We start from the raw sequence: 23,563 nt of genomic DNA on the forward strand, positions 1-23,563 counted from the left end.
GTTCAAATCACATAACATCATAAACATATTGATATTAAAAAAAGAAAGAAGAAAAGAGGAAGGATAGAATAGGCGATAGAAAAGGAGAGAATGAAAGAAGGTCAGAAAGAGAATAGTAAAATAGAAAGGATCGGAGGGAAAGAAGGTCTCGTCATTTGGCCAGTATCGCAGTTTGCTACGACGTCTGTTTCGATGGTGTGTTTGGGGCATCGTTTCCCTTCTTAAGAACTTTATTCCTGATTTGTATTGAGGGTCATTGGTTCTGGTCTTTAAGTGTTGTGTGTAGGTTTTATGTTTTGTTTGTAACCATTTTTGTATTAGCTTGTATTTTATCGTTCATTGAAGACTGATTCGTTGAAATGTCGTCTTTTTGTAATATTGGTAAATATTTTTTTGCCTTAGCCATGTGTCCCACTTGTCCCAGCCTCGGTAGACATCTGTGTCCTTCCTATCTTGTATTTGCAGGGTCAGTTTTGAACATTTCAGCATGTTCCATAGTTCTGGTTCGAAGATTTAATATGGTTAAGGTTCCTTTTTGCTTCCAACGTTGCGCATATATGGTCCTTGCAGCAGTTATAATATGTAATATAATATACAAGTCTTCTTTTTTGAATTTTTGTCGGGGGATTCCTAATAGAAATAATTCTGGTTTTAATTGTATATCTAGATTAGTAATTTCGTCAAAAATGTTTTTTATTTTTTGGCAATATTTTTGAGTAATTTAACAGGTCCACCAGAGGTGATAGTAAGTTCCTGGTTTTTCCCTGCATTTCCAGCGTAAGGGGGGCATATTTGGATATATCTTCGCGAGTCTGGCCTGTGGCAAATTCTTCCCCATTCGTTTAAGTGGATTGTGTAACCAAACTTTTGTCCCCATGCAATCATTGAAGTTTTGACTGGTTCTTCTATGGCATTTTGTTGTAATAAATTGTTATAAATTTTAGATATTGTTTTTTTTGGGGGGGGGGGGACGACAAATAGAACCTTATCTAGTATGTTGTTTTTTTGGAATCTGAATTTGGTTTTGGGTTTATTATACATTGATTGAATTTGGGTGTAGTGACACCAATTCAGTGTAATTCCATTTTCAAGTAAATTTTGTTTTGGAATGAAGTCATTGTTTCTGTCTAGCTGCCTCTAGCTATCTCAGCTCCCTTTCTTTCTCCCAGAATCCTGCCTGGTGTCGGGTGATCCTCATTATTACACTTTCGACAAGCAGACGCACCACTTCATGGGGAACTGCACCTACACTCTCTCCCAACTGTGTGACCGAACCAACTCTCGGCTCCCCTACTTCAACGTGGAAGCAAGCAACGAGCACCGAGGGGGCTACACACACGTCTCCTATGTTGAGAGTGTGCACGTTGACGTCTATGGCATCCGGGTCACCCTGGGAAAGGGAGGAAGAGTGACGGTAGGTGGAGCAGCTGCTGCTGTTGCTGCTGCGGACGGAGAGCTGTGCTTGGCTGTTGGGGCACGAAAGAGCACCATTGTTCCTGAGTCCCCTTCAGTCACGCCTGAACCTCTTTCTAGGTCGATGGGGAGCCAGTCATCGTCCCCTCCACCCCAATACCGGGTGTGGAGATCTTGCCCAGCGGCTTCTACACGGTGGTTTCTACAGATTTTGGGTTGAGAGTCAAGTTTGATGGTGACCACCAGGTGGAAGTGTCCCTCCTCAGCACGTACAGGGGAGAGGTCTGCGGCATGTGCGGAAACTACAACGGGTATCCTTCTGACGACTTCCTCAACCCCGATGGGGAACCAGAGCCTGACTCCACAAGCTTGGGCAACAGCTGGCAGGTGGCCAACCTCACCAGGTCCGTAGCTTATATCCCTGAACAGCAGCTTTTGTCCAGGATGGAGATCGTAGGGTATTCAACCGTGGTCTTTCTTTTGCTCCAGTTGTTCCTCTGGACACGATCCTGTCTGCACGGAGGATGAGAAAGACACGGCCGAAAGCAGCGGTTTCTGTGGACGCCTGATAGATATCAATGGACCATTCAGACATTGCCATAGAATCTTGGATCCAGCGGAGCATTTTGAAAGCTGCCTTTATGATCAGTGCGCCCTGCACTTAGACCCAGGCTCCCTCTGCAGGAGCTTGCAGTCCTACGCAGACGCCTGCCAGTCCCTGGGAGTTGCCATCGAACCCTGGCGGAACGCCACCTTCTGCCGTGAGTTTTGTGGCAGCAATACCCGTGGTCGGCCTTGAACATCTATAGAAACGGGGAGGTTGGGGGATCAACTGAAAGAGGGATGGTGGTTCTCTGTCCCTGTAAAGAAGATCACACCTATTAAGAGAGGCACATATATCGCCACCTTCTCTCTTGGAGGCCCACTGAATGTGACTCCAGCGTATCCTAGAAGGCAAATAGCCTGAATCTCTGGCTGTGTTGAGGTATGTGCAGGGCAATCCTTCAGTTATCAAGGACATGTTCACAGAGAAATGCTGTATTGCACTAGATATGCAGTAGGTGTGAGTAATTGTCCAGTCACACACAGATAGTGATTACTTTAACAAATACCCCAGTCCAGGTCATATACATTCAAATCAGTCAATCTCTAAAAGTACAGTAATCCTCTTACCAGTTTGTCTGTGTCGTATACATTCCACAAAGATATTACAGCTTGCAAACACAGCAATATATCAAAACATAACACACAGAGATCACCATCACGTCAAAGAGTGAATCAAAATGAAACAACAGAGAGAATCAGCCATGATTCATTACCTCCCTCTTATGGCAACTTGCAATACTACAGCCAATCAGAACACAGCATACATTTTAAAGCTATGTTACATCAATCCATACAACCATTCATTGTTAGCTTGTTTATATATTAGCAGCCCAACCATGTGGACAGAGTCCTAACAGGCTGGGATCCTGGAGATCAGGGAATGCCATCTAGGAAGGAAACAAGGAGGGGCTCCCATCCAAATCTATTGAGGGACGCAGTGTGTCCCTGAGGACCAAATCTCTGGCATGGAGCTCATGGATATCTTCTTGCCTCCTGCAGCTGTTCAGTGCCCACTCAACAGCCACTATGAGCTGTGTGCCAGCGCCTGTCCTTCCACCTGCAAGAACCCAAATTCTCCCAACACCTGCAACCTGCCGTGCACGGAAGCCTGCGTGTGCAACTCCGGGTTCTTCCTCTACCATGGCACCTGTGTGCCCAGCCATCAGTGTGGGTGCTGGCACCAGGGGAAGCATTACTCAGTGGGCTCCAGCTTTTGGACCGACGACACCTGCTCCACCAGATGCACCTGCCTCAGTCCAGGTAGCCAAGTCAGCTGCTCTTCTGCGTCCTGCCCTAAGCATTATTACTGCGGAGTCCAAAATGGTGTCCCCGGCTGCTACCCACGTACGTACGGGGTCTGCCGCGTCCACAACGACCCTCATTACAACACCTTTGACAAAGAGACGCACCACTTCATGGGCAACTGCACCTACACTCTGGCCAAGGTCTGCGCCAATGAGACGGGGCTGCCCTACTTTAACGTCGAGGCCAAGAACGAACACCGTGGGAATCCCTCCGTCTCTTACGTCCAGCGGGTCCTGGTGGAGGTTTACGGGCACCGGATCGAGATTCTCAAAGGAGACAAGAATCAAGTGCTGGTACACAAAGCAGTTTCTCCTTTCCTAGTTGCGCTTTGAAAGAGAAGGGACCTATATTCCATCCCAATTCTCTGCTGAAGGGTTTCTGATTGGAAGGTGTGGGGGAATCCTTTTTTCTAATCTCTGGTGGAATCATAATCAGTTTGATCAAGGATAAGTGGAAACAAATGAGTAACAGCCTCTCCTTTGATCACAGGATACGATTTCTTATTGATTGATTCATTTTTTAAATGATCCTTCTTTCCCCCCTCCTGTAAATATACTCAGAGTCTGTATTTCTGTACAGAGGCTTAGTAATGGGGGACCAAACTCTTCCCATCCCAATCATCTTCAGATGGCTCCTTCATTTGTTACAATTTGTGTCTGACTACTCCTAGGTGAACAAAGTGCTTACAACACTTTCTGTGCGCAAGCTGGACAACGCCCTGAGAGTGGATATCGATGGACGCTACGTGACCCTAGAAACGGATTTTGGGTTGATTGTCTCTTATGACACGGATCACTCGGTGGAGATCAGGGTCCCCACAGACTTCTTCAACAAGACCTGCGGCATGTGTGGGAACTTCAACAGCCGCCGGCAGGATGACAACATGATGCCCAACGGAGAGCAAGCCAAGAATTCCAATGAGCTGGGAAACAGCTGGCAGGTGCCCAATGCAGAGTACGATCCTCCAGGTTGTAAAGGCCCAGAAGAACTGGAACCTTGTCCCTCAGAGCTGAAGAACCTTTATGGGACAGAGGACTATTGCGGGCAGCTTACCAGTAGCCAAAGACCATTGGCAGTTTGCCATTCTGCCATCAATCCCAACAGCTTCTTCCAGAGTTGCGTCTTTGACCTTTGTAAACTGGATGGGTCCCAGCAGGCCTTGTGTGGGGCTTTGGAGGCGTACGCTGATACCTGTCAAAGATCTGGCGTGCAGCTTCCCGACTGGAGGAATGGCACTTCCTGCAGTGAGTATCCACTTAGAATACCCCAAAAGATGAGCAGTGGACATAGTTGGGGAAATATACTCTCTAGGTTGGTTTCAGTAACATTCCTGTAGGTCCTGCAGAAGGACAGGTATTGCCAAGAACACTGATGGCGAACCTACGGCATGGGTGCCATAGGTGGCATGTGGAGCCATATCTGCTGGCACAACAGCCATTGCCCTAGCTCAGCATAACACACATGTGTATGTCGGTCAGCTGATTTTCGGCTTACATGGAGGCTCTGGGAGGGCATTTTCAGCTTCCAGAGAGCCTCCGAGGGGATGTGGGAGGGTACTGGTAGCTTCCTTTTTCCACAGTAAGTCGGCCTGAAAAACTGCTCACCTGGAGTGTGGCCTTGGGAAGCGCACTTCACTTTCTGGGTGGTTCTTCCTTTGTTTTGTAGCAATCCCTTGCAGTGGTCACAGCCATTACAACATGTGTGCCACGTCCTGTCCTGCCACCTGTTCCAATCCATTGGCTCCGTGGAACTGCACCAAGCCTTGCGTGGAGGGCTGCGAATGCGACGAAGGCTTTGTCCTAAGCGGAGCACAATGTGTGCCCCAGGAGGATTGCGGCTGTGTCCATGGAGATCAATATTATGAGGTTTGTTCCCAAGCCACGTCTGGGGCCATGACAGGCTCTGCAGCCACTTTCACAACAGCGCAGGCGCCTCACCTTTTCCTTTGGCTTTTCTCCAACAGAAAGGAGAGACCTTCTGGCAGCCGGGTTGTGTCGGCCAGTGTCGCTGTGGAGAACATGGCAACTTGACCTGCAACCCAGACAGTTGCAAAAAAGACCAAGTCTGTAAAGTGCAGAATGGCATCCTGGGATGCTACATTCCAGACAAGGCCACCTGTCACATCTACGGAGACCCTCACTACGTCACCTTCGATGGGCGACTCTATCATTTCCAGGGTGGGTGCAACTACACCGCAGTGCAAATCTGCAGCAACTCCTCCGAGCGCTTCTCCGTCACCACTCGGAACGAACATCGCTCCAGCCCACACTGGACGGCTCTCAACTCTGTGGCCATCTCGCTCAGAAACACCCACCTGGCTCTGAGGAAGAACAAAGAGGTCTACGTGAGTATTGCACCCTGAAGCATTGCGCAAGGGCAAGTGACCATAGGAGTTGTCCAGGAATATATACAGTCGTATGGACGATGCCAAGTTAATACGGCCATGACGCTGGTGCTGCGGTAGTGACACCAGATTTGGTAGCATCGTGTGCTGGATAGGAATGTACAGTCGGAGGCTTTGCATGGTCCTCCGGCCATCCTTCCAGCCGTGTGGGGGAGGTGGTCATGCAGGAGGATGTGGTAAAATACAAGCACTTGTGGTCCGCTCCAGAAATCCCATGGCATGAAGCTCCTTCCGGTGAAGGAGAATATTTGTAACTCGTGGATGAAATGAGGGCCCTAGGGGGGTTTTTTAAGCTGTCACTAAGGACCCCTGACTCTTTTCCCCCCCTACAGCTGAATGGGGCCAAAGTGGATCTTCCTCTGAGGCTACAGTCAGTCATTCAGGTGGAGGAACAGCTTCCATACGTGGTTGTTGACAGCCCCTTTGGCTTTCGGGTGATGTTTGATGGGGACCAACAGCTGCTTATCCAAGTGGATGAGAGATACCAGGGACACCTCTGTGGGCTGTGCGGCACGTACTCGGGCAGCCAGCTGGATGATTTCCAACAGCCAGATGGGATGCTGGTGACTGACGCCAACCAATTTGGCAACAGCTGGACAGTGGAAGATGACGAGTGGAGGTAAGTGGCTGTGATTAAGGTCTTTGGAAGGGTCCACCACGGTTTCTGTATCAGGTTCTCGGATTTAGATTGTGAAGTCAGAATTCGTCAGCTAGTTCTGCACACTGTGCAGTACTCTACATACTGACAAGAAACCCAACCGTGCGTGACAAAAGGAAGGAAATCCCAAAATTTAGTGTTTAGACAAATCACCTGTCATTCCTCATTCAGTTCTTCAGCACGTGGGCCCTCTTTATGTCAGAATGAGTAAAGCTAAATGAGACAAAAGTTATCAGGTACATTTTTCTTTGCGCATCCAAATAAATGATGCTTTACTATTGCCTTTTTTTCTGCCTCTAGCTGTTCAGAAGAAAACCCAGATCCACCCCACTGCGACCCAGTGCAAGAGGCAGTTTTTGGAGATCTGTGCAAAGCGATTCTGTCCTCTGACGGGCCTTTTAGCAACTGCCATGGCAGCCTCCGTCCTCAGCCGTACTTTGAAAGCTGCGTGTATGACCAGTGTGCCACTGGGGGAAACCAAGGGCAGTTGTGCCAAAGTCTGGAAGCCTATGCCACGGCATGCAAAGAGAACGGGGCTGGTGTCGGGGACTGGAAAAAGGACACTGTTTGTGGTGAGTAAAGTTGTTGTATGGCTGGGGTATATCCCAGCTAGCCTGGATGTGAAAGAGGGCATACAATCAGATCTCAGGGAGAACAGCTGTGCCTACCATGTGTCTCCAAAAATAAGACCCAATCTTATTTTCTTTTCAGCCCCAAAATATGCACCAGGTCTTATTTTACCTGCTTACCCTAGGTCCACTGCAGCCATTCCTCCCAATCCCTGACACCCATCGTGCTGCTGCCTGGCTTTTACTGCAGCCACTCACAGCCAGACACTGCATGGCTTGTTATGCCGCTGCCATTGCTCGCGGCAGGAGACTGCATGGTGTGTTGTGCCATTGTGCACACAAGCAGCAGCACCAGCATGATGCAGCATGTGGCATCTGGCTGCAACTGTCCACATGCAGCTGCAGAAGTCAGGCAATGGCACGAGAGTGGGAGATGGTAGGCCTGGTTGCGGCGGTCATAATTTAAGCGAGTGCCCTGCCCCACCTCATAGAACCAGACAGTGGTCAGGGCTTAATGGGGGCTACTTTTGGGGGTAGGGCTTATTTTAGGAGCAGGCGTGAACATTGGGCTGGGGCTTGTTTTCGGAATAGGCTGTATTTTCAGGGAAACACAATCCTTCCCCTTCTCACTCATGTCCAACCTCTGTAGTACAACTGAGTGCTTGGGAGACTCCGTTCATCTCTCTTGTGTCCCATTTGAAACAAAGCAATTCCAGCAATGGCACCGTTCTGGTGTAATCCTGGACATATTCCTAGCTTTTGTCAAAGATCTTTAGGGGTATAGTTTTTTTATTTTTCTTCACCTTAGAACACACATAAATGGAAACACATCATCATAGCCAATCATATCTGAAAATACACACATACATAAATCTCTAATGGTGTATATATCTAAAAGAATCTTGCATGATAAATTTATAATCAACAGCTAAATTACATCTAATATCAAAAGAAAGACTAACAATCAAAAATAGAAAAAAGAAAAAAGAACAATTCAAAATATACATTTTATCCAATTTCTAATATTCATATTCATATTCTTAAAATCATAATTTCATAAGTCAGTGTTACATAGTTTATCAAACACTGCCACCATTTTTATTTTTGTCATCCAGGTTTTTATAAACTTATTTCTAATTCTTTTAACTTGTTTTCAAAATACTCATGTTTATCCATTTTCCTTTTCAATCCATTCATAATATTTCCCCCAAATTTTATAAAATTCTATATCTTCTATATCTTTAATTTGATTTATTATTTATTTATTTATTGGATTTGTATGCCGCCCCTCTCCGTGGACTTATTGTAAGTCTATTCATTTCAGCACAATCCATAATCTCCTCAATACTTCTCTATCTGTTGGTATTCTATTAAATTTCCAATTCTGTGCATAGACAATTCTGGCTGCAGTCACTATATGAACAATTAAATTTATTTCTTCTTCTTTATTAAATTTATTAGGCAAAATACCTAGTAAAAATATTTCCGGTTTTAACTCAGTATTCTGCTTCAAAATCTTCTCAATCAATGTCTGAATTCCTATCCAATATCCTTTAGCTTCTGTGCAAGTCCAGCACCTATGATAAAAAGAACCAGGTGTATGGCTCCATTTCCAACATTTCATCGATTTATCTTTGAAACATTTTTGCTAGTCTCTCTGGTGACATATGCCATCTATAAAACCTCTTATACACATTTTCTTTCAAGGCTGTTGACATTGTCGTTTTATAATTCCTTTCCCATAATTGTTGCCACTCATTCATATCTATTGTATGGTCTATATGCCCCATCATCCGTTTTATCAAAGTCTCTTTCAAATTCTAGCTCAGTGGACAACAAAGAGTTATACATTTTCTTTATCAGCTTTTCATCCGGCCCAAATAGAATTGCATCTAATTCTGTCTTTTTGAAATTAATTCCTTCTACTTTAATATCATTTTCAAATCTTGGTTGCAATTGTAACTGTATATTCAAGTACCAGTCTAGTTTTATACCTTCTTTTTTCTAATTCTATTGCTGTTTTTAACTTACATTGCCTGCAGTATAATATCCTTGTACTTTTCGTTCAGGTTCTTGTCCAGGTTCTGACAGGAGTTGCCTCAAAACAAGAGCTCTCCTCCACCTGGCAACTATTGGCACTCCAGCAAAAGCCTCCTCTGAGGGCCCGCCCTTTTATAGGGAGCCTCCAGACAGTCTAGCCAATCAGCAGCCGGCATTTTCCCTCCAGAATGGAGGGCCAGACTGAGGCCTGGGTGCTTCAATTCTGCTTGAAGGTTGCCTGGAATTGTCAGGCAGGGAAGGCCGTGATCCTTCTCCCTCTTTGCAAGGAATTGTGCAGGAGGGAGTCTGTGCTGCTGACTGGACACACGGAAGGGCAGTCCAAGGCCTGGCTCTCCCTCCCCTTTTCCTGTGCAGCCTGCCAGTCTTTCTCCCTGTGCATGAAACACAATAGAGAGGGGATCAGACCTGACCATAAGTGCCACCTCAGGAGGTTCCCCCGTTGGTCTGAACCTTCCCGCCTCAGGTGAATCTCCTCCAAGCCAGAGAAGGGCCATTCTCCAGTTGTCCCTCAAGCCTTTCACCCAATGATGTCCCTGCCGTGCCCTCCCCCCACTTGGGCTCAGCTTCGCAATCAGTTCAGGATTTCAAACTGGGGAATCTCTAGGTTTCCTCCCTCCAATGCAAACGTCCCGAGCTAAAGTGGCGAAGGGCAACAGGAGGGTCGATCCTAAGTGGGACTCTTTCTTTTCTTTGCCAGAACCGACACCTCCACCCACGGAGCCCAGTACGCCAGGTAAGGCTGCTCCCCAACTTTATGTTAATGACAATACCTTTTTTTCTTATAAAAGTAAACTTTATTTAAATGTACAAAACACACAAAACAATCAAACTCACACAGAAAAGAAACAGAAAACATTAAAATAAAAGTTGGACATTTTTGTGATGTGCCTGTAGTGCAAATCTAATGGTGCTTATTTACTGCTACATAAATTATATTTACATATATACATGGAGTTTTAGCAAAGATCTTATTCTGGTGTGTCTTTTGGTTTTCCTTTTGTGACCGACTCTCTGGCATTTACTTCCCATGTTATCTAATATTTATTAATTCTCTGATTTTACTTCCCCCCCCCTTTTCTCCATCCAGTGATCAAACCTACTCCAACAGTTAATGTGCTCTTGCTCATCTATATTTTTTATTTATTTGGTTAAACTATCCATTTCTGCACACATGGTGATTTTTTCAATTATATCTTCCTCAATAGGCAAATTTCTCTTTTTCCAATGTTGTGCAAGCGCTATTCTCGCTGCTGTCGTGGTGTGTTCCCCCAGGTGTTTTCACGTGTTGTACCTAACCAAAAAAGTTCAGGTTTCCTTTCTATTTTTTTCTCAAATATTTCTTCTAACCATGTTTGGGTTTCCCCCCAGTATCTTTTCACTTTGTCACAACTCCACCGCATATGGTCATATGATCCGAATTCTTGGTTGCATCTCCAACATTTAGTGATGCTTTTTCTCTATTTTAGCTAATTTTGTGGGTGATATATGCCACCTGAAATACATCTTGTACCAGTTTTCTTTATAGTTTGTGGCTAGTGTTATCTTTTTGTTTCTATTCCACATTTGTTGCCATTCATTTTGGGTAATGGGGTAACCAAAATCCTGTGCCCACTTCATCATATTTCCTTTCATTTGTTCCGTTTCCATTTTATATTTTAATAAATAACAGTACAGTGTTCCCTCGATTTCCGCGGGGGATGCGTTCCGAGACCGCCCGCGAAAGTCGAATTTCCGCGAAGTAGAGATGCGGAAGTAAATACACCATTTTTGGCTATGGACAGTATCACAAGCCTTCCCTTAACACTTTAAACCCCTAAATTACCATTTCCCATTCCCTTAACAACCATTTACTCACCATTATTACTGGTACTCACCATTGAATAAGACACTTAGTGATCCTGATATTTATAAACATAATTATTTATTAACAATAATAATAATTTTTTGTTATTTATTTGCAAAAATTATTAGTTTGGCAATGACATATGATGTCATTGGGTGGGAAAAACCGTGGTACTGTATAGGAAAAAACCCATGAAGTATTTTTTAATTAATATTTTTTGAAAAACCGTGGTATAGGCTATTCGCGAAGTTCGAACCCGCGAAAATTGAGGGAACACTGTATAGTTTTTTAAATCAGTTTCTCCTCCGGGCCTAATAGTATTTTATCTAAGACCACCTTTGTTTCTATACCCCCCCCCCCCCATCTTTTTCTAATCTTCATTTTTCTGCAAATATTCCCACCATTCCAAATCAATCCCTTCCTTTTCAGTGCTTTTAAATTCCCTTCATCATTCATCACTTTTTTGTATGTTATTGCCTTACCAACCTTTAAAAAAATTGGGTGGGTAATTGCATCCAAGGTGAAAACCAATTTTGGATGTCTTTGTATGTTTGTTTCTTAATCCTTAACCAAACAGACAGTAGTGAGTTCCTTATAAAGTGTTTCGTAAAATGGTGATGAGCTAAATGTTTGTTATCCCAAAGAAAAGAGAGCCATCCAGCTTGTAGGTCGTGGCCTTCTAATACTAAGATTAAGAGCCCAGTGCACGAGGTAAGGCTGCTCCTCAACTCTACTTGAAGGAAAATACTTGAAGGACATTCCTGAAAGCCACCAGTTTCCCACTGATGGCCATGATAGGGGGAGATTGGGGATTAATAGGTTGTTCCCCTATTAACCACGTGCCATCAGATATGGCTCACATGCCGTCAGCCGTGCCATCGGTTCGCCATCACTGTCCTAAGGGATGAGTGACGATTGGAGGGTTGGTCCTAACTGGGACTCTTTCTTTTCTTTACCAGAACCGACACCGACACCCACGGAGCCCAGTACGCCAGGTAATTTTAGCCCTCAACTTTATTTTAATGATGAGGTTTGACTGACATTCCTGAAACCACCCAATTTTCCAGTGATGGGCAAAATCCATGGTCAAAGTTTCCTCAATCCATGTTGCTGTTGTTAAGAACACCCATGAGTGACAATTGGAGGGTTGGTCCTTATTAGACCTTGAATTGTGGCACCAGAACAGAGCTATGGAAAAGGAGGGAATGCGCAATTTCTCCATGACCCCTGCGCACAATGAAGAACCTGTGCTTGTTAGAAGGGGTAGGAGTGGCCTCCAGATTAGGGCCCCAAACTCTTGCTCCTCTCAAAAGTGGGTCCTCTGCTACTCTGTCAAGTAGAAGGCAAAGTTTACGTTTCTTGAACCATTTCAAGTCCTTTCCTGCCTTGGTCTCAAAATATAAATGTCACTTCCCCTTTCAGATGAGACATCAACCACCCCTGAACCTACAACCACTCCGACACCACCTCCGCCCACCCAAGGTGGGTATCTCTAAGGCTCAGGCTTAAACTTCCCACCTCCAACGGATTTTGGGTTTGATTTCTATCTATCTTCTACATATCTATCTATCTATCTATCTATCTATCTATCTATCTATCTACCTACCTATCTATCTTCTGTTGATAATAATAATGTCCTTTTCATTATCAGCAAAAGTATGTTACAGCCACACACTTTCTTGGTTTTTCCCTTGAAAACGTTTTGCTTCTCCTTCAAGAAGCTTCTTCGGTTCTAGCTGTCTAGTGACAAATGGAAGGATTTCTATTGACTCTGTAATAGTTGCAAAGAACATAAATCCTTCCATTCCCCCAGCAATCTGTTAGAACTGAAGAAGCCCAGTTATATTGGTCATATAGATAGAGCACAATAAGAAATAGGAAACAGGTCTGTCCAGTGTTTTAAATGTTTGTGTGTATACTGTATATGGGTGTTAAAATAAATAAACACTTTTATTTTAATTTAAAAAAGAAAAGAGAACCGAACAAGCTTCTTGGATGAGAAGTGAAATGCTTTCAAGGAAAAAGACCAAGAAAAAAGTCCAGTTGCCTTTTTTGGGGGGAAGCATGGAAAGCACCTTTGGGGCAACCATGACCTGGGTGATGGACAACCTCCGTAGACCGTTAGCTTGTGGCCTCTTGGCTGGCCCGGCTGCTTTGGGAATGGACCTCTCACCAAGTAATACTTGGCTTTGTTTCCCCCCCCCCCAGCCCCATCTGTCTGCACTGCCTCGGGAGACCCCCATTACAGCACCTTTGATGGCCGCGTCCACCACTTCATGGGCAACTGCACCTACACCTTGGCCAAAGTCTGCTCCAATTCCACCCCCAGCGGCCTGCAGCTCTTTGACGTCTCCACCACCAATGAGCACCGGGGATCCAACCTGGCGGTGTCTTTTGTCCACTCGGTCCACGTGGCTGTGTACGGGAGCCATCTCTCCTTGCTCAAGAACCGGAAAGTCAATGTAAGGAAATCCTCTTTCTTTCCAGAAAGTCTTCGCTCCTCTGTGGGATCGAACAGGACCCCAAAACCTTCTAGACTTATATCCCGCTTCCTCGTGCTTTCCCGCCCTCTCTGAGCTGTTTACAGAGAGCCGGCCTCTTCTTGCCCCCAACAATCGGGGCCCTCATTTGAGCCCCCTCGGAAGGATGGGAGGCTAGTCAGCCTTGAGCCGGTGGTGAGATTTGAACTGCCAAACTGCTGGCAGCCAGAAGTCACCTGCAGTACTGCACTCTGACCACTGCCGCTCAAGCACTAAGGCCCATTGCAGGTGTTATGTATCCCCTGTCATCTGGGGAAATTCCCCCCAGGAAATACCAAGAGGGTCTTGTGTAGGCAGAAGGGTGCGTTCATAGTTATACTTTTCAGGAAAGGGGGAGAAAATGACGGGTCCCTGGTGCTTTCTGAACTCGGTTCTTGCTGACGTTTCAGGGCCCAACTAGGGAACCTCATCAGTGCTAGAAGGGGTGTGGGGTTTGGGGGGAGAAGGAGGAAGAGGAGGAGGAACGGCTGTGGGGTCTTTGGGGTTCCCTTAGCTTGGCTGTTTTCATGGAGACGTTTCAGAGCCCAACTAGGGAACCTCATCAGTGCTAGAAGGGGTGTGGGGTTTGGGGGGAGAAGGAGGAAGAGGAGGAGGAACGGCTGTGGGGTCTTTGGGGTTCCCTTAGCTTGGCTGTTTTCATGGAGACGTTTCAGAGCCCAACTAGGGAACGTCATCAGTGCCAGGTTAATTTTTTTAAGCTCAGCTGCTGTGCGTTTTCATCTCGTATTCCAGGCAGTCCTTGTCTTACAGCCATTCGCATAGTGGACATTCAAAGTTACAACGGCACTGAAAAAAAGGGACTCGGGACCGATTTTCAGACTTGATGTGCCCAGATGGTCACTTGCTCAGCTGGGCAACTGACCACCCATATTTATGGCGGTTGCAGTCTCCCAGGGCCAAGCGGTCCCCTTTTGCAACCTCCTGAGCAGCAAAGTCTGTGTTTGGGAAGCCAGATTCACTTAACAACCATGTTCCTAAATTAACAGCTGCAGTGACTCACTTAAGAACCGTGGCAGAGAAAGGTCGTAAAATGGGCAAAAGTCTCTTACCTCACTTAGCAAGATAAATATTGGGCTCAATTGTGTTCTTATAACTGTATAACTACAGTTCATAAAACCATATCCCAAAATGTCCTTCCAGTTAGTGACCACTTCACCTTCAACTGCAGCAATACACGAGCACGTAACAGATTCAAATTCAATGTAAACCACTCTAAACTAGACTGCAAAAAATACGACAGAGTGATCAACGCCTGGAACGCCCTACCTGACTGTGGTTTCTGCTCCTAACCCCAAAGCCTTCAACCTCAGACTATCTACAGCCGACCTCTCCCCCTTTCTTAGAGGTCTGCAAGGGCCGTGCACAAGCGCCCCATTGTGCCTTCCGTCCCGGTCCTGCTGCCCTGTTGTCTTCTGTCAAGGGCTGCCTGGATGTATTTGGCAATGGGCCCGTGTAAAAGAAAGCTCCCTTTAACCTCCCCCCCCCCACACACACACAGACCCAGAATGCCCGGTGGGATTCTGGTTGGGAAGAAGATCCAAGAAATAATTTAATTTAATTTATTTAATTTATAAGTCGCCCAACTCCTGCCAGATTCTGGGCAGCCTACAAGATTTTAAAAGAATGTAATAACAATAAAAACCCCAAAGTAAATAATTTGTATCCACATTTAGTTAGGCTAAAAATTTTTTTTAAAAAAAATAATCTTTATTAAGTTTCTACATATAAAAACAATCGAAACAAACAAAACATACAAAACATACAAAGTGGGGGGAAAGAAACATGAAAGAAAGTAGACAGACGAATTGGCTTAGAAACGTTTTTTAGCCTAACTCATTTTTAGAAAATAATATTGATAAAATAATTTATTTATTTATTTATTTATTTATTTATTTATTTATTAATCTCCATCGGTAGGTTGTCCCAAGCCTGGGCTTGGCCTGAGCACAGAGGCTGGCCATTGAGTTCAATTTATTCGACTTCTATGCTGCCCAACCCCAATGTCTAGGACTTTGGGTAGGAAAGACCCAGCCATGTGCTGGGAAGGGTCTTCGAGAGAGGGGTCCCAAGGAGCCTTCTGGAGCGCTCTTTCCCACCTGGGGAAAAGTAGCCAGAAGGTTTCCTCAACTTCTCCCCTGGGTGGGGGGCAGGAGATGACTCTTGTGGGGAACTCTTCTCCAGGTCAACGGCACTCGGAAGAACCTGCCGATACATATCGATGGCAACAAAATTGAGGCGCAGTTGAGTGGCAGCTACGTGATCTTGAAAACAGACTTTGGCCTGAGGGTCCGCTTTGATGGCAACCAGTATGTGGAAGTCGCTGTGCCACCTGAATACCAGGGACAGCTCTGCGGCCTGTGTGGTGAGACATGGGACCTTATGTGGGCAAGAGCAGTCAACCCTTGTAGGATGGGAAGAGTTGCAATCAGCAGGAGCAAAGATTTGGGGTCAGAATAACAGAGTTGGAAGGGGTCTTGGAGGTCTTGTAGACCAACTGTACCATTCCGGACAAGTGGTTGTCTAGTTTCTTCTTTAAAACCTCCAGTAACATCTGGAACATCTGAAAGGAAATTCTTTCACTCATTAATTGTTCTCGCTGTCAGGAAATTTCTCCTTAGTTCTAGGTGGCTGCTCTCCTTTATTAATTTTGGTTTCTGGTCCTGCAGCTCTTGGCTGACTGGGTCAGGGGTGGGGTCATCCCTTCCAAACAGAGCGTGAAATGTTGATCAGATAAAGAACTGTGGCCCCAGAGACAAACGTTTTCTCTTTCCCACCCTCCAAAGGTAACTTCAATGGGAATCCAGGAGATGACAATCTGAAGCCTGATGGACAACCTGCAGGAAACTCAACTCATCTCGGAAACAGTTGGCTTGTCCCAGACAACAGTAGCATGTATGTTCTAGTGCATAGTTGCTGTATCAGAAATTGCCAATTTACATTATCAAAAGCTTTCTGCGCATCTAAGAACATCAAAACCATTTATTTCTGATAATATTCTAAGTTATTTAGAATCATACGCATATTGTCCTTAATCTGTCTTATTGGTAAAAAAAGCCATTTTGGTCAGGGTTTATAAAGTCATTAAGAAATTTTTTAAGCCTATTTGCTATTATTGTAGAAATATTTTATAGTCCACATTCAACAGCAAAATCGTTCTATAATTTTTAATTTGTTGTAAGTTAGTCTCTTCTTCCAGTATCAACGTAATAAGTACTTCTGTCCAAGAGTCTGGTATTTTAGCCTGTAATCATTTTATCATTTCATCATTTTAGTCTGTAATCATTTCTAACATCATTGTTCCAAAAGTCTCTTCAAATGTTTTATGCATTTCTGCTGGCAACCCATCTGGTCCAGGTGCTTTGCCATTTTTCTGTTTTTTAATTGCTGACGTCAATTCAATCATTGTTACTTCCTCCTCTGTACAATACAAAAGTTTTTGTATTGTTCCGAGATTTTTGGTATATCCATTTGCTCCAAGATTTTTATATTTTTATATTGTCAATATCTTCCTGTTTATACAAATCTTTGAAAAATGTCCATGCTATCTCCTTTTTTCCTGGTGGATGAATTGAGCCTATGCCGCCATCTTGTTTTTGAAGGTTTTTTTTTTTAATGAAAATTTTTGGTGCTGTCCATGTGCACGCTAGAGCCCACCCCTTACTTGATTGGCCCCTCTAGCTGCCACATGGTGGCTCCCACCAGGCCTCTTCATCTTTCTTGGGGAGGGGGCCATCCTCAGTGCCCCTCCCTCCCTCCCAATAAGGATGGTTGGAAGCCAGAGGAGACCCTGATGGGATTGTCCCGAGCCATCTCTCCCCTCTGGCCTTTGGCAGATGTTCCAGCCCATCAGAGGTTTGTGACCCAGAGCTGAAAGAGGAGATTCGGAGGAACTCCGCTTGCCGCCTGATCGCAGATCCAACAGGTATGGATCCAGAACTGCCCTGGTGGGGACAGGAGGGCTCCAGAGGGGATCTGCTGTCTCCCTCGCTCTGAGCTCATTGTGCTGCCCTCCAAAGTGCCACCTGGGCAGGTTAAGGCGGAAGGCTGACAGGTGTTTTATTTGCAAGGCAGCACCACCATCGGGTCCTTACTCAGTGTGGCTTTCCCAAGCTTTGCGAGGGTGCCTCCAACAGTTGAGTGGGACTCCGGGCTGAGAGAGAGGCCCACCTGAGGGGCTCTGACTGGGAAGACCCCCGTCGTGTCTGCTTGCCAAGCGTTAACGGATCCTGCCAGGGGTCTTGATTTGTCTGTTCAGCAAAGGGGATGCTCACCCCCCCCCCTTCCCGGAGGGCCTGTGGCCACGCTGACTCCTTCCTCTGTTGCCCAGGGCCCTTCGGGCAGTGCCATGCCGTGGTGGACCCGACCCACTTCCTGGAGAACTGCATTTATGACGTGTGCCTCACCCAAGGACAGCAGACCTCCGTGTGCCATGGGCTGCAGGTCTACGCGGCCTCCTGCGCCAACGCTGGGGTGTGCGTGGAATGGCGGGACTCCACCCTCTGCCGTAAGTGCTGCGCTTGGGGACGGTGGTGGTGGGGAGGGGAGCCTGGGCAGGGAGGGGCCAGAGGAGACCGGGGAGCAGCTCAGGAGAACCAGAAGACTCCATTGGGAGCAAAACCTCCCTCCCTCCCTCCCTTCTGTCCTTCCTTTCTTTCCTTCTCTCTTTCCTGTCACTCTTTTTCCATATCCTCCTTCCTTCCTTCCTTCCCTTCTTCCTTCTGTCCTTCCTTCCTTCCTTTCCTTCTCTTTTCCCTGTCACTCTTTTTCCATATCCTTTCCTTCCTTCTTTGTTTCCTTCCTTCCTTCCTTTTCTTTCCCTTCTCTTCTTTCCTTTCACTCCTTTTCCATATCCTTTCCTCCTTCCTTCCTTTCTCTCTTTTTTCTTTCTTTCCTTCCTTTCTTTCCTACCTTCCACTCTTCTTTCAATGTCTTTCCTTCCTTTTCTTCCTCCCTTCTTTCCTTTTCTTTCTTTCCTTCCTTCCTTTCTTCTTTCCTCCATTCCACTTTTCTTTCATATCTTCTCCTTCCTTCCTTCCCTCCCCCCTTCCCTTTATGTCCTCCCCTTGCATCTCTCCTTCGTCCTTCCTTCACTCCTCCCATCCATCCATCCACCCATCCACCTGCGTCTGGGCCTCCATCCGGACCCTCACAGCCTCCAAGGCCTGGGGTGGGACTTCTAGCACGTGGCCCCTCTCCTTGCACCCGGGGTCTGTCCCTGGGTGTCAGCAACGTGTTAATCCTAGTCCTCTCCCAACTGGGGGAACAATTCCCCCCATGGCTTCCTCTGAGCTGCTGAGGAGGAGGACTGAGTCTTGGGGTCCCAAACCCCCCCTCTCACAACCCCCCCCTCTTTCAACCCCCCCCCTCTTTCAACCCCCCCCTCTTTCAACCCCCCCTCTCACAACCCCCCCCTTTCAACCCCCCCCTGGGTGAAGCTGCTCTCAGCTGCTCTTGATCTTTTCCTTCTCCTCCTCTTCCTCTTTTTCCCCCTCTCTCTCTCCATTCTCCTCCTCCTCCTTCCTCCTCTTCATGGCCCACTCAACACCCTCCTCAATCACGTGCCCCCCCTTTCACTGGAGCTGTGGGGGCCCCTGTGTGAAAAGCCCCCCCCCCCGTGACTGAGGCCTCTTCCCTTCCAGCCGTCTCCTGCCCCGTCAACAGCCACTACAGTGGCTGTGGGACCTCCTGCCCTTCCAACTGCGTCAAGCCCCCAGGGGCCCCCTCCTGCAGCCCCCTCCCCGTGGACGGATGCTTCTGCGACGAGGGCTTCGTCCTGAGTGGAGGCACCTGCGTCCCGGAGACCGACTGTGGCTGCCTGGATGACCAGAACAACTACTACCAGGTGGGTTTGCCCCCTCTGCCCTGGCTTCCCCAGCTCTCAGCTCTCGGCCGCAGAGGCCTTTGCGGGGAAAGGGGCCGCGGTGGCCTATCGCTATCTACCCGGGATGGCGGACCTACGGCACAGGGGGCACACGGAGCCATATCGGAGGGCACACGGGACGTTGCCATGTTTCAGCTCCAGCGTCCAGCTGGTTTTCAGCCTTGGGGAAGGCCGTTCCGTCCTCTGGACACTTCAGGAAAGTTTCCCTCAAGCCCCGGAGGCAAAAAAAAAATCCCCCAATGGACAAACCGGAAGTTTGGATGGACGTACTTCCTGTTTGCCCCTTGTTTGCACTCTGGAAGGAGGAGGGTTCAGGGAAGCTTCCGGAAGCCCCGGAGTGCAAAAAACAGCACAAGGGGCAAACAGGAAGTGTCTTTTCCCGAGCTTCCGGTTTGCCCATTTGGGTATTTTTTTCCTACCTACCAGGCTTTCAAAAGGCCTGTGCGCATGTGTGTGTGCATGTGTGTGGGGGGGAGGGAAGGGGTGTGAGCACATGCACGCATGGTAGTGCAACTACACCCACCAACCAAAAAAGCTTCACCATCCCTGCTATATGCCGCCCGTACTGAGCAATGCTTTCTGCAAGGCCAATAGAGTGGGGGCAGTCTGGATCTCAGCGGGTAGCTGGTTCCAGAGAGCTGGGGGAACCACAGAGAAGGCCCTTCCCCGCAGGCCCTCCAGCCGACACTGTTTAGCTGCCGGGACTTGGAGTAGACCAGCTCTGTGGGGTTTTACCGGTCACTGGGGACTATGAGGTAGAAAGCGGTCTCGGAGGTAACCTGGGCCTGAGCCATGCAGGGCTTTAAAGGTAATAGCCAACACCTTGAAATTGAGCCCAGAGACCAATCGGGAGCCAGCGCAGCTCGCAGAGGATTGGTGTAATGTGAGTGCGCCTACAGCCCCCACAACCACTTGCGCGGCTGCATTCTGGACCAATTGTAGTCTCCGAACGCTCTTCAGGGGTAGCCCCATGGAGAGGGCATTGCAGGAATCCAGCCGTGAGGGGATGAGGGCAGGAATGTGAGAAGAGCCTCCTGATCCAAGTAGGGTCGCAATTGGTGCACCAGGCGAACCCGTGCCAAGGTCCCCCTAGCCACAGCTGTTAGCTGTGGGTCCAGGAGGACACCCAAATTGTGAACCCGTTCTGAGGGGGACAATTTCACACACACACACACACACACGAGCCAAGGATGGGCAGTGATACAGTCCTTAGGAGGCAGTGCCCACAGCCGCTCGGTCTTGTCTGGGGGCATTTTTGCAGCATCTCGGTGACTTTCTAACCTTATGGTTCCCCCCCCCCTTTCTTCTTCCTGGCAGCTGGGGGAGACCTGGTTCATCGATGAGTCCTGCCAAAACCGGTGCAGCTGCGAGCCCAACAATGCCATCACCTGCGCCCAGTGGCAGTGTGGTGTGCAGGAGTCTTGTGCTGTTCAGGACGGAGTGCTGGGCTGCTACACCAAGGGTAGGTCCAGCGGGTCAGATGGGCCCATCGCTTGTGACAGACAGAGTTGACAGAACGGCCAGCAAAACACGCTAATAGTTATGGACGAGCGATGGGTGGATGGTTTTAATATTTGGGGTTTTAAATTTTGTATGAGTCCCTGAGTCCATTAGTAGAAGGGCGGCTTATAAATTTAAATAATAAATAAATAAATAATAAAATCAGCACACCTGGCATTGCAAGGGCCGTTAGGATGTCCAGGTAATAAACCTTCAACAAGCTTTAAGTAGAGTTAACATAGCAATGTGGGTGAGTCAGTCAATGAATCAGACTTAGTACAAAAATAGAACAATATTGTTATATACAAATAGGAAAATAATCAATAGTAGTTACACAGTCCAAATATCATACACTTATAATTTTAATAATGGTTTACAAACTAGGTTAACGCACACAGCAAATATAAATCTCTCTAGTATAAACTCCCCCCAAGAGGAACATCGTTGGCTCCCTCTTGTGGCCAACCAGCAAATGACTCTTAAAGGTACAGTCTTAAACTTACATTGTTAGCTTCTGTATTGCAACACCCAACATAGTTACATACAGTATATTAACTAGGGCACCAAGGAGATCTTCCGATACAACAAAGCAATTCCTTAGAAACATCAAAGAAAGGTGTGGTTCGGTCCTGACCACACGGACTTGGTACATTGAGAAGGGAAAACGAAGAGAGATGGACTGAATAGAGAGTTGGAAGGGACCTCGGAGGTCTTCTAGCCAACCCCCTGCTAAGCAGGACACTCTGTACCATTGCAGGCAAATGTCTGTGCAATCTTAAAAGCCTCGAATGATGGAGCATCCACAACTTCTGGTGGCAAGCTGCTCCATTGATTAATTCTCCTCACTGTCAGAAAATTTCTCCTTAGTTCTAGGTTGCTTCTTGTTTAGTTTCCACCCATTGCTTCTTGTTCTGCCTTCAGGTGCTTTACAGCGGTGTTTCCCAACCTTGGCCACTTGAAGATATTTGGACTTCAACTCCCAGAATTCCCCAGAATTCTCTGGCTGGGGAATTCTGGGAGTTGAAGTCCAGATATCATCAAGTTGCCAAGGTGGGGAAACACCGCTTTAGATAATAGCTTGACTCCTTCTTCTTTGGGGCAACCCCTGAGATATTGAAAGACTGCTATCCTGTCTCCCCTGGTCCTTCTTGTCATTAAACTAGCCAGGCCCAGTTCCTGCAACCGTTCTTCAAAGGTTTTAGCCTCCACTTGTCCCCTAGACCTCTTGGTTGCTCTTCTCTGCACTGTTTCCAGAGTCTCAACATCCTTTTTAGATCAGAGTGACCAGAACCGAATGCCGGATTCCAAGTGTGGCCTTATAAAGTGGTACTAACCCTTCACCTGATCTTGATTCTCTCCCTCTGTTGATGCAGCCTGGAACTGTGGTGGCTTTTTTGGCAGCTGCTGCCCACGGCTGGATCCTATTTGAGTGACTGCCAGGAAAACATGGAATTAATTCCCTCCCCTTAAACTTACCAAACTCTCTCCGCATCTTGCAGGCCGGGCATCGTGCCACGTGGTGGGTGATCCCCATTATTACACCTTTGATAAAGTGATGCACACCTTCCTGGGCACCTGCCTCTACACCCTGGTCACTGCTTGTGACGCCCAGACCCACTGCACTGTCACCCCCTTCAACATCACGGGGAAGAATGAAGACAGGGGCTTACGAGGAGCCACCTACCTGCGGGAGGTCCACGTGGATGTGTACGACCTGCGGATCACTCTGCAGAAAAGCAAGAAGATTCTGGTACAAAGGGGCCTGGGGGGCTTCACATTAAAAAGAGCCGGGGTGGCGCAGAGGTTAGAGCACAGCCCTGCCGGCTCCTTCAGCTGACTGCTAGCTGCAGTTCAGCAGTTCAAATCTCACCACCAGCTCACAGTTGACTCAGCCTTCCCTCCTTCCAAGGGGGGCAAATGGGGACCCAGGTTGTTGGGGGCAAGAGGCAGATTCTGTCAACCCGCTTAGAGGGGGCTGGAAAAGCAATGTGAAAGCGGTAAATAAGTCTATATGAAATTGAAAGAGAGAGAGGGAGGGAGGGAGCTGGGGTTTGCGCAGTGGTTAGAGTGCAGTACTGGAAGCTCCTTCAGAGAGGGCTGTAAAAGCACTAGGAAGCCGTACACGGATGCCATGCGCAAAGGAAGTGTGGAATCCTAGCAGATGTCCAGCAGATAGTCAGGAGATCTGAGCAGTCATAAAAAACAGATACATCAAAGTGTATAAATTATATTTACTTAGAAAATGTCATAGTCAGGTTAAACAATCATGCACAGTTAAATCAGCCAATAACTCTCAACGCATTGACAATACTAGAAGACTTACTGGTACAGCTTACAAATACATATAAACTATCATCGGATGCACAGTTCTTACTGCAGCCGTCACAATGAACCAGCACAAATGAGCAGAAGAAACAGAGAGAGAAAGAATCAGGCTTCTGGCTCCCTCTTGTGGCCACCTGCAACACTAGCTCTTAAAGCCTATAGTGCTTCAATACATACAAGCATTCATTGGTGGCTTGTCTATATATTGCCAAGGCCAACTGTGACGCACATAGTACTAACACCCCTAACCGCCCCCTCCACAGCTGAACAAGATGAGGGCCTACACGCCCGTGGAAAGCCGCTCCCAGCGGAACTCAGTGACCGTGTCGAACATTGGCAATTACATGGTGGTGGAAACCGACTTTGGGCTGATGGTGAAATACGATGGGAACCAGTACTTGGAGGTCAGCCTGCCCCAGCTCCTACTTCTCCAGGTGAGTCCCAGGTGGGTGGGGGTC

General features: G+C 47.2%; 1 protein-coding gene across 1 annotated transcript in view; it reads left to right on the forward strand.

Annotated features, from left to right (window-relative positions):
- LOC139168639 (IgGFc-binding protein-like) overlaps positions 1 to 23,563 on the forward strand; it is a 60,338-nt gene that overhangs the window by 34,812 nt on the left and 1,963 nt on the right. The window contains exons 65-85 of the mRNA XM_070754261.1: positions 1,170 to 1,414; positions 1,534 to 1,817; positions 1,903 to 2,174; positions 3,019 to 3,617; positions 3,995 to 4,568; positions 4,990 to 5,189; positions 5,288 to 5,668; positions 6,061 to 6,347; positions 6,687 to 6,958; positions 9,714 to 9,749; positions 11,819 to 11,854; positions 12,282 to 12,341; positions 13,068 to 13,321; positions 15,581 to 15,761; positions 16,183 to 16,291; positions 17,233 to 17,321; positions 17,727 to 17,903; positions 19,039 to 19,241; positions 20,598 to 20,742; positions 22,280 to 22,530; positions 23,369 to 23,539. Coding sequence (XP_070610362.1) covers positions 1,170 to 1,414; positions 1,534 to 1,817; positions 1,903 to 2,174; positions 3,019 to 3,617; positions 3,995 to 4,568; positions 4,990 to 5,189; positions 5,288 to 5,668; positions 6,061 to 6,347; positions 6,687 to 6,958; positions 9,714 to 9,749; positions 11,819 to 11,854; positions 12,282 to 12,341; positions 13,068 to 13,321; positions 15,581 to 15,761; positions 16,183 to 16,291; positions 17,233 to 17,321; positions 17,727 to 17,903; positions 19,039 to 19,241; positions 20,598 to 20,742; positions 22,280 to 22,530; positions 23,369 to 23,539 — 4,826 coding nt within the window. The remainder of the gene's footprint in view (positions 1 to 1,169; positions 1,415 to 1,533; positions 1,818 to 1,902; positions 2,175 to 3,018; positions 3,618 to 3,994; positions 4,569 to 4,989; positions 5,190 to 5,287; positions 5,669 to 6,060; positions 6,348 to 6,686; positions 6,959 to 9,713; positions 9,750 to 11,818; positions 11,855 to 12,281; positions 12,342 to 13,067; positions 13,322 to 15,580; positions 15,762 to 16,182; positions 16,292 to 17,232; positions 17,322 to 17,726; positions 17,904 to 19,038; positions 19,242 to 20,597; positions 20,743 to 22,279; positions 22,531 to 23,368; positions 23,540 to 23,563) is intronic.

The sequence above is a fragment of the Erythrolamprus reginae genome, chromosome 5 (genome assembly GCF_031021105.1).
Source record: "Erythrolamprus reginae isolate rEryReg1 chromosome 5, rEryReg1.hap1, whole genome shotgun sequence".
Taxonomy (NCBI): Eukaryota; Metazoa; Chordata; class Lepidosauria; order Squamata; family Dipsadidae; genus Erythrolamprus; species Erythrolamprus reginae.